At 32.6% G+C, this 16,153-nt stretch overlaps 2 protein-coding genes across 2 annotated transcripts; one reads left to right on the top strand and one right to left on the bottom strand.

The window, feature by feature from the left end:
* Window positions 1-7,814: 7,814 nt before the first annotated feature.
* LOC120169245 (class V chitinase CHIT5a-like) lies at window positions 7,815-9,216 on the bottom strand. The gene is given in 3 exon segments (XM_039177438.1): window positions 7,815-7,999; window positions 8,110-8,379; window positions 8,382-9,216. Coding segments are annotated over 3 exon segments (1,140 nt in total). The 3' UTR covers window positions 7,815-7,964.
* A 3,362-nt stretch (window positions 9,217-12,578) lies between these two features.
* LOC120169275 (zinc finger protein 3-like) lies at window positions 12,579-13,464 on the top strand. Its single transcript, XM_039177465.1, has one exon. It carries the CDS (start codon window positions 12,600-12,602, stop codon window positions 13,332-13,334), a length of 735 nt encoding a protein of 244 aa, XP_039033396.1. The 5' UTR covers window positions 12,579-12,599; the 3' UTR covers window positions 13,335-13,464.
* Window positions 13,465-16,153: the final 2,689 nt, after the last annotated feature.

The raw sequence follows: 16,153 nt of genomic DNA, 5'->3' as shown, positions 1-16,153 counted from the left end.
TTAACTCTTCTTGCATAGCCATAATCCAATGTTCATCATTTAATGCTTCTTTAATATTCTTAGGCTATATGCATGAAATAAATGCAACATAATTACAAATATTTCTAAGAGAAGATCAAGTTGTTACCCCTTTGGATGGATCACCTATAATCTCACCATTCTTGACATAGTTGTACTCTCTTGGATAAGATACTTCTCTTTCTTCAATGGTTGGATTCTCAAGAGGATCATGAGTTTCCTCATCTTTCGTTTCTTCCTTTGATGATGATTCTCCAACGTCATGTCTAACGTCATTTGTATTTATAATGCCTACATCATCATTAACACAAGAATCCTTCCTCGGAAGGAGATTATCATCGAAAACAACATGTATAGACTCTTCTACAATTAAAGTTCTTTTATTAAATACTCGATAAGCTTTAGAATTTAAGGAATAACCCAGAAAAATTTCTTCATCACTTTTAGCATCAAATTTGCCAAGGTTTTCTTTACCGTTGTTTAAAACAAAACATTTACATCCAAAAGGATGAAAATAGCTAATTTAGGCTTTTTATTTATTTTTTGAAAATTTCATATGGAGTTTTCTTTAAAATTGGCCTAATCATTACTCGATTTATAACATAACAAGCGGTATTTGTGGCTTCTGCCCAAAAATATTTTGGCAAATTATTTTCACAAAGCATGGTTCTAGCCATTTCTTCTAAAGTTGATTTTTCCTCTCAACAACTCCATTTTGTTGAGGGGTTCTAGGTGCTGGAAAATTATGGCTAATACCATTAGAATTACAAAACTTATTAAATCCAAGATTTTCAAATTCAGTGCCATGATCACTTCTAACACTAGTGAAGAGTAACATTTTTCGTTTTGGATTACTTTTGAAAATGTGATGAAATTTTCTAATGCTTCATCTTTAGTACTTAAGAATAGAACCCAAGTATATCTAGAATAATCATCTACCAAGACAAATTCATATTGTTTTCCACCCAAGCTGATAGTCCTAGTTGGCACAAAAAGATCTATATGGATCAATTGTAATACTCTACTAGTTGACACATCATTAATGGATTTAAAAGAAACTCGCTTTTGTTTTCCTTTAGCACAAACATCACAGATTTTATCATTATCAAATTTTAGTTTAGGCAGCCCTCGAACCAATTCTCCTTGAACTAACCGTTGCAAAACACTCATGCTAGCATGTCCTAGTCTCCTATGCCATAACCAACTATCATGCTCATCCTTAGCAACTAGGCACAAATTAGTCATATTAATAAAATCTAAATGCATCATGTATATATCCCTATTTTATGACCAACAAGCATAATTGAAAATACATGCAATGTCAATCAATTTTGCAGTCATTTAAAATAAAACTGTATCTTTTATCAAATTTATTTTTAAAAGATTATGCTTTTAACCCATTCACATATAAAACATTATGCAATGTTGATTATAGAGATTAAGAGCACATGCATAAAGTTTTTGAAAATGTTATGCATTAAAACTTTATAATATTTTAAAAAAATCTATGCATAAACATTAAGAAAAATTTCAGTCAAAATTTTGCAAAACCGAAGTTCTTGAAAAATCGATATCAATTGTTAGAGATATCAATTACATTTTAAAAACAATTTTGACCAAAAATTAATATGATGAACTAGAGTTAATAAAATATTACCAAAAATTACCATGTTCATCATACAATATTTTTCAACATACATGAGATAAAACATAATTCAACATTTTAAAACCTCATGCATACATAAACTAAATGAGCAACCAAATAATAAAAACATTAAATTTAGAGGTTACCCATTCCCTTTTTATGTGTGGCTATAGCATCTTGAATATCATCATCTTTATCACCATTGCTCTCACACACTTACAGGAGACATTTAAGTAGATTTTGCTATCCAAATTGCTTTGGATCCTTGAACATTAGTTTTAATGCCTCTTGTTCCTTTTGGAACCCATACTTGTCTAATTTTAAATCGTTTTCCTTTATTTAAAGGACAAGTATGTTCCTTATGACCATGATAATGACAATGTGAACATATTGTCATTATTGAACTAGATGAATTATTTAGAATGATCTCTTTTTCTCTTGTTAAACATTCAAGCTTATCTTTCAAATTGAAATTTCTTTTTCAATACTTTCAAATTTCATTTTTGAGAGTTCTAAATCCTTCTTCAAGATTTCATTTTGATTTTCAAAATCTATTTTCATTTCTAGAAGAAGTTTGTTTAATTTGAAAATTTCTTTTTCAAAGTTTTCAGATTTTATTTTTGAAAGCTCTAACTCCTTTCTCAACATTTCATTTTGATTTTCCAAGTTTGTTTTAGCTTTCAAAAGAAGATCATTTTTAGCAATAAATTTATAAATCAATTTATTGTATTTGGAGTTCATGGTCTCAAACTCTGAAAATAATTTATCATAAGCATCTTGTAACTCATTAAAAGATTTTGAATTTGATATATTGGAGTTAGAAGATACCTTTGGTTCTGTGAGAGCTAATAGAGACATCACTTTTATTAGTTCTTCTTCTTCCTTGTCTCTATAGATCTCTCAAGCTTATCCCACATTTCCTTGGCACTTGAACAAGAACAAAATCCTTTATATACATTAGGATCAATTGCACAACACAACATGTGCATAGCCTTTGAGTTTTGTTGAGCTTCCTTCCGTTCTTGAACACTCCACTTCTTTGCCTTCTTAGTAGGAGAGGAATATCCTTTCTTGATTATCATCCAAGCTTCCATATCAAATGCTTTGATGAATATTATCATACACCTCTTAATGACGATAATTTGTTCCATTGAAGTGTGGAGGAACGTCAATAGGTCTGGATTCTTCCATGGAGAATGAACCGGAAGTAGACGCCATTTTATCGATTTAAATCTTCCCAGATCGACTCAAGAGGTGATTAAACCTTTAAATGAGTGAGGCTCTGATACCAATTGTTGAGTTAATCGATTGACGGAATTGGACAAGAGGGGGTGAATTGGCAATTAAAAATTTGGTGGAAGCTTTTGCAGAAAATTGAAAGTAATTGCACAGCGATTTAGAGTGGTTCGACTTTCTCAATCAAAGTCTACGTCCACTACCTTAGCTATCCACACTAAGGATTTTTCAACAAATTCACTAATTTTTTCTTTCTTTTGAGGCCAAAGAGATAACCTTACAACACCCTCAAGAATTGACAATTCTAGAACAAGAAAAGAACACTAAAAAATAATTACAAATGAGCACAAATGGTGTTCTTGAAAGAAAAATGAATATTGAAAGGAAAATTGGCTTGATATGCACAAACTTGGCGTTTTATACTTTCTCTCTTGTTTCTCTATGATTTCTTGTTGATCAAAGGCTTCAGAACTTGTTTAAATACACCTTGAATCACTTCTGAATGTTGGGGATGATTAGTGGAGATAATAGAGCCGTTTTAGTGTGAAATCATTTAATAAAATAGCTTGGAGCGTGGGGGGAATCGGTATCCCCTCATGGGGAATCGGTTCCCTAAGTGTAAAATTTAAATATTTCGACCGTTGAACAGTGGGGGAATCGATACCCCTGGGGGGAATCGGTTCCCTCCGAGCATACTGGAATTCTCGGATCCAAACCATTCAGGGGGAATCAGTACCCCTTGGGGGGGAATCGGTTCCCTCTGAGCAATCTGGAAGTTTTGGCTTTGAAATGGTTCGAAATATTTTGTAAAATCGTTTTAAAATTATTTTAAGATTAAAACTTAATTTTACACTTGGGTAAGGATTTAAAATGAATTTTGAAATACTTTGAGTAATATTTTGATATTCGATTTAATATATCGAATATGCTTAGAAAAATCATTTTCAAAATTAAAATTCTTTTAATTTAATTTGTTATATCGAAACATTAAAATGTTTTCAACATGATTATTGAGTGGCACATGGTTGATAGAGTGATGCGCCAGTTTGCGGCGCACCAGTCGATTCCTATGGAAATCACGGTTGCTATGGACATGCTCCATACAATTGATACGCGTGGGAAACATGATGAAAATTGGTCGGCGCGACACGCTTACTACATCGACCTATTGAATCAGTGTGAACTATCAGTCCTCTATCGTCAGGACATTACACCGCTGGACTTAGATTTCAGTCAATCTCTTTATCTCTGACTTTACGAAGAAATGGCAAATCATATCTCCCGACACTGCAAGAGAGAAGAACGATAACATCGTCAGGCCACACGCGCCAAGTTCAAGTCCAAGTCCAAGTCTAAGAAGAAAGCATCGTCGTCGTCGTCTTCCACTTCAGCATATGCAGCTGAAGAGTATTATCACAATCTTATGCTAGTTTGGGTTTCAATCCTCCATTTCATACTTCAATCGAGACTCGACCGAATTGGGTTGCAAGTTCATGGGATGCACAACAGTACACTCAATCGTCTTCGACAAAACATGTGGTTGCCGATGAGTGGGACAATGAAATATCCCAAAATAGGGCTAGTGACTAAAATGCAAATTCTGAAACCTTTGTGTTTAATTTTGAAATAAGTTAAAAGTTTAGGGACTTAATTGGAAATATTTTGTGAATGATGGTTTAGTAACAATTGAAAGAAAGAAGGGTAAAATGGTCATTTGATAAGAAAGATTTTTATCTTTCTTTTGTAGGCTATATAATACGTGGAAAATGAAGGAAAAGTCTCCAGAAAACTATCCCTTTTATTTTTTCTCTTCACCGTGAGAGCCAAAGCAAAGGTGAGTTTCCTTGTTAGTTGTTTATTTGTTGAATTTAAGGTTATTTTATGATACTTAGGTGATACTTAAGCTTAAGGAAAGCTTAAGTTAGCTTTAAAACAAAAAATGAAAGAGTCAGGAGAGATTAAAGTTAAATAGTTTTTAAATGAAATCTTGAAGAAGAGTTGATAAGATAAATTAGAGGCTAAATTTGACTTTTCAATGGTTGAATTAAGAGATATGAAGTGATAAAATTGAATTTAGAACAAGTAAAAAATTTGGTTTGATTCTTGAATTCCATATGGAGGATGAAATTTTGAGGTTAAAGATGTGATAAATGAGTATAAGTAAGTTTAAGCATATGTATGTAAGTTAAGAATATGAAAGGGGATAATGTATGAAGTATTTGCGATGAAATGAAGTAATTTTCGGGCTTAACAAATGAAGTATTTAGAATATTGATATATATAAATGTATGATTATGTATACATCGAGAGTAAGCAAGTTCCGGAACGACTGAAAGGTTAGAATTGATCAAGAAGAGATAGTAAGCCATAAGAGTAATTGATAGCAAGTGAGGCACAGGTGAGTGCATACTAGTTGTAAATGATGTGTATGGAAATAAGACTCGCGATGAGTCTAATTCCAATATTTGATTGCATAAATATATGAATGTTAGTATATGTGGTTGATATGACTATTATGTATGCATGAATACATGGATAGATTCATAGAGGTTATATGTTATTTGGTGTGATAAGGATATATAAATAGTTATATGATAACAATGTATAAATTATATGAATTAAGTCTAAGTGATTAAATGAAAAATGAGAATAGAATATATGTTAAGAGATATTGACATAAATTAGTATACAAATGTGTCAAATAAGCTATATAGGAAAGTTGATATGTTTAAGTGGATTATGAGACTTTACCAATATATTATATGATATACTGGATAAGAAACTAGGAGTTTATATGTTATATGATCCAAACATAAGAGGTTATGTGAAATGAACTATGTGACTATATGAACATATGAAAATATAACTAAGAGCCATGTGATATGAGATTTATGATAATGAAAAATGAGATTCCATAAGAGTATTACATGATTTGTGATAAAAAAACATGAGCTTATATGAATATGTGATATGAATGTGTATATGTGATATAAGATATGTGATAAGATATGTGTAATACATGAAAAGTGATATAAGTTGTGTAATAAACCATATGAATTGATATAAACAATTAGGTGAATAAATCGAAAAGTGAGATAAAATAAGTAGTATTTACTTATAAGATAAAATGATATTATATGAACAGATAGTATTTATAGGCATAAGACTACATGTCTATGTTTTAATGTAATAAAGTGAAATAAGTCCAAGGATATTGAAGTATGTGAATATACTATATGTGATATGCAATATGTGACAATAAGATATGAACTATATGAAAGGATTATATGAGTTATATGAAAATATGTTTCAAAGTTATGTGATTTCATTATCACAAAAGATAAGATATACGATGTGAATGATATGATAAAAGCTATAAACATATGAGATATGACTATGTGAATATGTGAAACGATATAAAAGAGAATGCCCATGTTAAGTGTCAGAAGAGCTAGAGGTATAGTTGGCATGCCAAGAGTCGAGGGTTACCTATGTCTTTCGAGACATATGGATAGTTTACCTATGTCATTCGGGATATATGGACAGGATTACCTATGTCCTTCGGGACATATGGACATTTACCTATGTTCTTCGGAACATATGGATAGGTCATTCGGGACACAAATTTCATATGCCACTTAATAGATTGTTTACGAGTTGTGGTGACAGCATAGTGCACAACCTCTATGTACTCACATATCTTTAGTTCTCAAAAAGTGTACATGGGCTAAACAAAGAAATAACATACATAAATTTTGTATGATGTTATACACTTTGTTTGACAAAGGTCTAGTATGAAGTGTTTCAAAGATTTAGATCAAATTATATGTTCTAAATGGATTAATGATAGTAACAATGACAATAATGTGACTAGAATAATGATGATATGTGTACAAGTATATATATTTGGTTATATGAACTTGAATATGATGTTTGTATTATATTATGATTTGAATTGTGAAATGTTCATGCAATATTGAGTATATAGAGTTCATATTATATGTGTTTATATGCCTCACTAAGTCATAGACTTACAATGTGAGTGTTTCACACGTAGGTTTCGGAAAGCGAGAAGAGAAGCAAAAAGGAGCAAGATAGGTCAGATTCTCCCTTCCACAGATCAGATCAAAAGTGTAGTTGAGTATATGTATTTTGTTATATAGTGTAGTTGGCATGTAGTCTAAAGATGTAAGTTGTATAAGCTCTGATATGTTTTGTAAACCAATTGATTTTAAATGAATGAAAAGTAATCATTTTCTTGAATTGTGAATTTGACTTATTTATTCTGTAAAAGAAAAATGTTTGAAAAGTCAATGTGACACCTCATACTCGTATCAGGGTCGGGTATGGGTTGGGGGTGTTACATTATCTTATGTGGTCACCAAAGCCAAGTTGAAGCATGTACGACGATGATGGCGTCAAATGTCATAAATCCATCACCATCTTTCGAAGGTGGATAGAAAAGTGAGTTAGGTACACTTCCTCGGCAAAACGAGGACGAAGACGATGATCAAGGCCTACGACCTTGGCGTACTCGACGAGCCTTGTGGCATTATCATTCGACCACTCCACGACATCGTCAAGAACTTATAAGACATATATAAATTGATTTTTACTTTGTAATTTTCATGTAAAAATTTATTTTTATATTTATTTAATTACTTTGAATTTAGTAAAATTTAAATAAATTGATTTTTCTTTTAATTTTAATTTTTTTTAAATTATACCCTCTGCCCGTTGAACAACGGCTCCTTGTTTTACGTACCATACAAACTTTGCTTGCATTAAGAATGTATTGTATATGATAATACCCAACTTAACGTCGTTAACATTCACATTAAACGGAATTCTACCTCTCAACTTAACCATCAAAGCTACTCTTTTTTATTTATTTTCTAACTCTATTTTCTTCTCAAGGCAGTGCACATGTGAATCGAAGATGAAGATCGTAATAAAATATGTTTTATTTGAAAACTTGGGAGAGAATTGTCGCGATCTTCATCTTTATGTTCGCATGTGCAGTGCCTAATGAATGATAGAAGATTTTACAAATCTGTAATCCTCCTCAAGTCCAATCCTGCTGCTCCCATGCCTCCATTGCTGTTAAATTGAAAGCATAGGAAGGGAAATCAATTGTTATATTTAAATATAATAAGTTATATAAATCATCAATTTTTTTGTTGCTAATGAGTGAGTTGGGTAATGCTCACCTTGTCTTGATAGAGCCCAATCCTTGTCATAACTGACAGCCCAAAAGAAATAGCCAGCCAAGCCTTTAACCCTTGCAAACCAGACCTTCCACTTAATGGACTTGACATCATCGTACCCAATCCACGAGCCTCCGGCGTACGAGTAATACGACACGGTTGTCCGATCATACTTGACCGTCGCATTGTTCGCTTGGTTAAAATCCACAATGGCATAGTAATTAAAGAACCCATCTTCATCTCCAGGTCCTACACCGGCTGCCGGCGCACCAAACCGTTAACATTCGCATCCTTGAGCTTCCACGTATGTCCATAAGATGCCAGTCCCATGACCAGTTTCTCAGGCGGCACCCCAGCCCGAATCCAAGACCCCATTCCATGGCTGCTGCTATCACTGCTATTGAGATCAAAAAGAGCCGAGTGCATCCCCGTGAAGTCATCCCACTTTCCATGGTAATCGAAACACATCGGGCTCGCCCAGTCTAAGTATTCGGCCATGGCATGAGCCGGATACGATCGAGGCGAACCGTAGTTAGTGAACTCGGAAGAGTAATACACCGCAGAAGTTAAAAGCAAGCGTGGTTTCCCGCTAGTTTCGGCTTCGTTCTCGAGCGCTTCTCTCCATTCCTTGAACAACAAAGCGAGGTTCGCCATGTCGTCGCCTGTTGCAGGGAACTCCCAGTCCAAGTCAACGCCATCGAATCGGTAACTTCGGGCCACTTCGATGGTTGAATTAATGAAGACTCCACGTGTTTGTTCGGTTCTCGCCATTCGAGCGAATACATCCGGGTTGTTCCCGCCTCCTCCGATGGACAGAATGGCTTTGACGGGTGGGTATTTGGCGTTTAACCCGGACCTGAATTCGGGTAACTTTTGTTGGTCAAGCGCGGTGATGTCGAGCTTGAAAGTGGAGGGTTCGGGCAAGAGAAAGGCGTAGTAAATATGAGTGAAAAATGAGGTGTTAATGGAGGAAACTGGAAAGGATTCAAAGGATGGCCAATAAGCAGCTTTGATTCCTTGTGGAACTGGAAAAATCGCTGGCTCGGAACTTTTTGGAAATGTGCAAAGCACGACCAGAAACAAAAATCTTACATGCTTAAGGCTAGCCATGATATATGATATGAGCTAAGTGGAAATGGAATGAATTTAATGGAAGCATTAACTCTGGAAATATCGTCATTCTAACCGGCATCCTATTTTTTCTTAAAAGATTTATGGACCAATCACGCAGTTTAGAAGATAACGAACACAACACAACATAATTTGACGGTTTGCCGGCCCGATGTTACACTTCTCTTCTGCTTTTAGCAGCATTGGTTTCCTCGAAAGCCCACCTTGGTGAGCTCATTTAGCGGCCCCTAGTTCCGACACAAGTTTCCAACTGCAACACATACGAAAAGTGAACCACTCGTTGAATAGATCAGTGACGATGGTTTTGCTGAATTATTCGAGGTTTATTTTGTTAACGGTTTATGATTAGAGATAGTGATTTACAGTTTAGATGATTTGGAAGGAAATGATTAAATTAACGTGTCCCTTGAATTTTTTGTATTTATACTTTTATTTTCTTCCTTGAATTTGTGTTTATTTTAGGATTTGTTTGCATGTCATTGTCAAGTCTAGCTAGAGTTTCTTGAATTTGTTTTCATTTCTTGTGTTACCCATGTATCTTTGAGTCGTTTTATAATTACTTTGTAGGATAGCACAACATTTGCAAAGTTCAAAAATTACATCGTTCATCACTTAATTATCTTCTCACTCCTATTTCGATCACTAAAATCTAAAATTTTAACAACTCAACTTTCAAACTCAATCTATTTTATTTTATTAATAATTTTTGTGATATATAATTAAAATAAATAAACTTGAAAGTTAGAGTGATTAAATTAAGAGTAATTTGAAAGTTAAGTAATTAAATTAAAAAGGTCAAACTTAAGTGACCAAAATAAAAGTAATAGTTGAGTGATGAATGATGTAATTTACTTATAAAAAAGTGTCATGTTGTAATAGTTCTGCTAAATTTTTAACTGTATGATATTAAAATAAAACAAAAACTAAACATTAGACATGATTTTGAAATAAATAAAACTTAAATAAACCAAAAATTGATAATTTAAATATTAAATGTGTAGTTCTAAAACCATGAACTTAATAATTAATGTTTGACCCAAAATCTGAATTGACCCAAACAAGTGGATTTGGAACCTATTTCCAAATAATTGGGCCTGGTACAAAATGACTTATTATTTTATTTCTTTAATATTTATTCTCAATTTCCACCCCTTTGAGAAGGGAATTTCATTCCCACTTGTTCTCATATATATATTATATCCCAATACCTAATGGCGATAATTTAGCTTTACATATAAACCTACAAACTTTCTTTCTTTTGCTCACACGTGGCTAAAACAGCACAAAAACATCAGATATTCGACCAGTTCTCCTCTTGCAAAAGCCCATTTTTAAAAAGCCAGTTACATACATGTTCACATTCACTTGTCTTGAAGTGATTTGGCTTCTTGGTTCAATTACACACTTTCTTGACCCTAACAGTGTACCAAAATATCAAAGTACACATTCATTACTGATGAAGATCCCTTAAACTACCCTTCACTTCCTAGTACAAAATATACCAAGCCTTCGTTTTCATTTATTTAAATGAACATATACACAAGCGAAAATCAAATAGGCTCTAGAATCTTTACTTCAATCAAACAACAAATCCATAAGACTACAAAGAAGTATCATGTTATGTCACTTCGAAAAGAAGTTTGGTGATCCCTTTAGATAGTTTTTGATGTGGAAGTGACGTTGATTTTAGGTTCTTCAACAAAGGTTAATTTGAAAGCCAGACAAGGAAATCTCAAAAGGTAGATACGGTTGAATTTGATTAGACAACTAATTGTCTTAAAAAAAAAGACACCATCATGTGGGTTGTTTTGTATTTACATAGAAGTGAAATGCCCAAATCCACCTCAATATTTGTTTCTGTCGAAACTGACCCCGCTTGTAGGGTTAAGAATTAAGATTGGGAGATATCTAGTTGGCTAAAGCTGACATTTCCTTGGTGATGGATAATAATTGTCCAGGTGAAAAAGCAAAGATTATGCTAATCTCAAGTTTAAGCCTTTTAGGATATGGTTTTCATGTTTAAACTAATGATAAATATGGTTCATGATCAGCTAAGACGGCACTATCATGCATGAGGGGGCTCCACATCAGCTTCACCATTTCTGTTTGTCACGGGGGCCCACACCACCACTTGAGTTTCAACCACATACGTCAAATAAAGTTGTATGTAAGATGGGCATGGGATTAGCCTATGAATGGGGAAATTCTTTCAAAGTTTGTGTATGTATATATGTCACCCCCTAAGTGGCCTTATTCACATTAAAAAGAGTTGTTTCATACTCTTTATACAAACTATAGAAGTCACGGTGTTGATGGCTTTAGAAGAGCTTAGATGTTCAAACTCCCCCCAAGTTAAGTAATTGAGTTCATATATGTCCAAATTTCAAACTTTTCTATTATCATTATTGCAGAATGAATAAGAACAGAGCGAATATTGGATTATGAGATGGTTAAGTTATTTATGAGTGAGATGAACACAATTTTTAAAAAGCAACTAAATCATAAAATAGGAGGGAGTTAAAGTCTAATTTTGAAATTAAAATGTCTCAAAAGGTAATTGAACCGTAAAAATTGAGAGTCAAAATTTAATTCCATTAATTAAAAAAACGAAAATATATGACTTAAGTTCAATGCTTTCAAAATTATTTACAAAAGTGACCACGGAACAATTTACACCTTAAACAACAGTGACCACGGAACTTAGGGTTTAGAATGTTAGTGTTGAAAAATCCCAATTCCATGACTTAAAATAATTTTTATAAAATACCCATGATTTCATATCCACCCATATATATGATTGAAGTTGATTATGTCCTTAAACTAAACCCATGAGATGAGTAGATGGTCCATTCCCCACCGATTAGTGTTCCCATCAAATCAAGGCAACATATTTCTAGATGTAAGCATCTGTGTTTGTGCGTATAACAATGCCCACCCTCACAAAAAAGGTGAGAGGTGCACGCTCAAAGTAACTGGCATGGGACATGGAGTTTTAAGTACATAGGATAGAAGAGGAATTATGTCGTCTTGTAACACTTAGAGGTCATATTGTCCCCCCATTACTGGGGCACTCACCATGATGTTAAGGCCAAAAAACAAGGGAAAATCTCCTGCATGAAATGGTTTTTTTTTTTGCAGGTAGATTTTGGTAACTTAGTTATATCTCTTATGGTGGAGTTCCGATAAAGCTACCTTTTAGCTGAGTGACAAAGAAACCTAAACCCAACCCTTCGTTTATTGGTCATAGTGTAGAATACTAGTGCATTGGGGCCATATTTAATTAATATTACCATATATAGGAATCTTATTGTTACCACTCAAGAGCATTTGGTTCCCTTCAACAAACATTTCATTGTCTAGCTATGGAGTATCTGAGGAAAGAACCTAGTCCCTCTGAGAGTTCTTCATGCTTAGTTTCGACACCGGAGGCGCCTCCGGGTGTAGATGACTGGGAAGGAGAGGCGAAACCTAGGTTCCATATAGATCTAAATGTTGTCACTAGTGATTGTGATCGTGGTTTGAATCAAGAGGAGCTCAACCTTATCGATTCTTTGGATACCGACGGTGGCGGCCAGCAACGATTTTTCTCGTGCAACTATTGCCGGAGGAAATTCTACAGTTCACAGGCTCTCGGGGGGCACCAAAATGCACACAAGAGGGAGCGGATTTTGGCGAAAAGAGAGAAAAGGATCGGAGCTCACATGGCAGCCTCGGCTGCTGCTTTCGGGCATCCTTTTTTTCATTATCAAAACCACTATTCGAGCTTGGCTCCTCTTCCACTAAACAGTGCATACAATAGGTCTCTGGGAATTCAGGTGCATTCGATGATCCGTAAGCCTAATAATCCTCACATCTCTTATGGACGCCATAGTTGGTCAAGGCCTCCCATAGACCAACAACCGGCGATAGGGAAGTTGTCGACCGAGAATTCGACGTCTCGAGCGAGTGTCGGTCGGTTCAACAACGTAATGAGGACGATGATGGGCGATTCTCCTGGTGATGAAATCATGGGGAGTTGTTGGTGGTCGGGCCAAGCTGCTCTGCATACTAAGCAGGAAGATCAGATACACAAAGTTGACCTTTCCCTCAAGCTCTAAACCAGTGTTGTGTATTTTAATTAAGAGCATTTCGTTAAAATTACGGATGTCTATACGTAGACATGAATATGTAACGTATCCTAGTTTTTCTGGAGTCACCTTCACTAATCGATCCCCCAATCTAAACAAGATCCAGTTTTCTATTAAATTCAAACCCCATAAATCAATTCATATTCTTTGATTGCATCAGTATTTTTAGTGCATATGCATTTATTTAATATTTCATTATTTAATTTTTTTTATTGGTCAAAACTAATAATAATAGATCGAAGGCGATGACGGATAAAGATTAAGGACTCTCTCCATCTCTCAACAAGCTTTCTCTTTCGTTTTCCCTTTCATATATTTAGATTATGTTTTAAAGATTTGATGTTTATTCTTATTTTATTTAATAATTTCTTTTTATTTTTTAATGGAAATAGTGAATGTTCCCTGGAAGTAGTTTAGAAACTTGTATTGGGCTGAAGTTCCAACATTTTTCCGGTTTATTTAAATCTTGGGCCGAAAGCATTTAAGAAACTGGGCTTCACATCAGCAATAACACTCGACAGAAATCAAGCAAAGCTCCTCAGAAAATTTTACAACTTTCGACTCGCCTAATTTCAGTAAGGAGGAATATGTGTGAGCAAAATTCGACTTTCATGAATTAGTTTTGAGTTGTATTTTAAAAAAAAATTTAAGTTCAAATCGAGTTAAAAATGCAACTTGAATAGTAACTCAATTTTTTTTAATAATTAGTGATTGATTTTAAGGTTTGCACGGTCCCCAATTCTGTGTGAAATATGTACATTACATGTGAAAAAATTATGAAGAAATATATACGCATTGTATATATTATAAAAAAATCATTTAAATTGGAATTAAATAATATTATAATATGTGAATATTACAATTAAATTTAAAAAGAAACTAAAAAATTTGACTCGATTCAACTCGAATTTTATAAACTCGAATTGACTCAAAATATTTTTAAGTCAACTTCGAGTTGTAATATAAGACTCTTCAACCCGAATAACACAATTTTTTAATCTGACTCAACTTGGTCGAACGCTCACCCCTATCTAGAGTCGGTTTTTGTAATTTTTTTCATTAATTTAAAATAATAATAAGTTTGTAGTGTTTATTTTAAAGATTCTTAATAATTTAATAATAAACGTTTAAATATCTTATATTTATTTACGTTGAAATCATGACTTATAGGAATAACTTTTGAATGTAAATGTTTTCCTTTTATTTTAATTTTTTAAAATTGTTAATAGTACGCTGGTTCAGCGATAATGATTCATATGAATTTAATAAAAAAATCATGTTTAAAGTTCAAATCTTATACAGAAAAACATAAATTTCTTATCATTACAAAATTATTTCAGCAACGGGCATACTTCTGAATCGCCTTGGGCTGATTTCTGAGGCAGGCCGGCATGGTTGGTTATACTCTAATGTAATCATATTCTCTTATCCCATTAAAGTCATCATTTATTAATTTTCCTTTATTAAAATTCTTAGAACAAATTAAATGATTTTGATGATTAAAAAAATTATTGTCATCTTTTAAGATTTCGAGTTTAATACCGCAAATGTTAGAAATACTAGTATTTTTATTAAATAATTAAAAATCTTTTAACATATATTACCCCTTTTATTTGCCTAAATTTATATATATATATAGAACTTTTTAATTTTCACTATACATCAAATGACAATTTTTTGTGCTTAAGTTCATGATCTGGATAAATAATAACAATTCGTTTATCATTGAAATCATTTGAATAATACAAAAAGTAATAAATTAAAGGGTCAACTACTCAGTTGACCAATTAACTGTTTAGTTCTTTTATTTTTACCACCGATCTTTCAATTTTATCAATCACACCACTTAACTATTTAATTTATTCAATCAGACCACTAGCCTTTAGTATTTGACAAAAATGCTAATGTGACAGTTAAAAGAGTTGGTATATTTTTACATTTAGTCCTTAATATTTATATATTCTCTCAAATTGGTCATAAATTAAATTAAATTTAATAAGTTAATCATTCAATCAAGATCTGACATGTGTCAGCACAGGAGCATGACATGTGTCATTAATAACACGTGTCAATAATGATTGGAGAATATTTTTTATTAATTTAAATTTATTTAATTAAATAATTTTTATCCAATCAAGAGGTGACACGTGTCACCAACCAATTGGATAGAAAATAAAAGGAATGAAAATACTCTTAGGTGGAATTAAACTTGGGACCAAATGGACGCATAAACAACACTTTAGCCACTTCACCAAACATCCCCAATGGTTTATAATTTACAACAAATTGTATTTATCCATTTAAAACTTGATAACGGTAAAAGAAATTAGAAGTAAAAATAAATTAGAATTATTTTTTTAATATTTGATTCAAGTTAATCTATTAATAAATTAATTAAGGCTGATTATAAAAAATGTTTTTAAATACTTTACATCATAATTATTAAAAAATAAAAAAATTCTATTTATTTTTTATTTTCTATTTATTTTTTATTTTTTAAAAATCACATTTTTATTCCCTTTATTTATTAATATATTTTTAATTAAAATATATTAATAAATAAATGGGATAAAAATATTTTACTGCTGATTTAATTTTTTTTAAAATTTAGCAGCTTGTAAATTGATGTAAAGTATTTAAAAATTTTAAATCAGCAGTACAATAAATTAAAAAAAAATTAATTTTAAAAAATAAAAAATAAATAGGTTTTTTATTTTTTAAATAATTTTGATGTAAAGTATTTAAAAAATATTTGTATAATCAACAGTAATTAATTTATTAATATATTT

Source organism: Hibiscus syriacus, unplaced genomic scaffold (assembly GCF_006381635.1).
Source record: "Hibiscus syriacus cultivar Baekdansim isolate YM2019G1 unplaced genomic scaffold, ASM638163v2 tig00111758_pilon, whole genome shotgun sequence".
In the NCBI taxonomy this organism is placed as follows: Eukaryota; Viridiplantae; Streptophyta; class Magnoliopsida; order Malvales; family Malvaceae; genus Hibiscus; species Hibiscus syriacus.
This window is presented reverse-complemented; position numbering and strand designations above follow the sequence as displayed.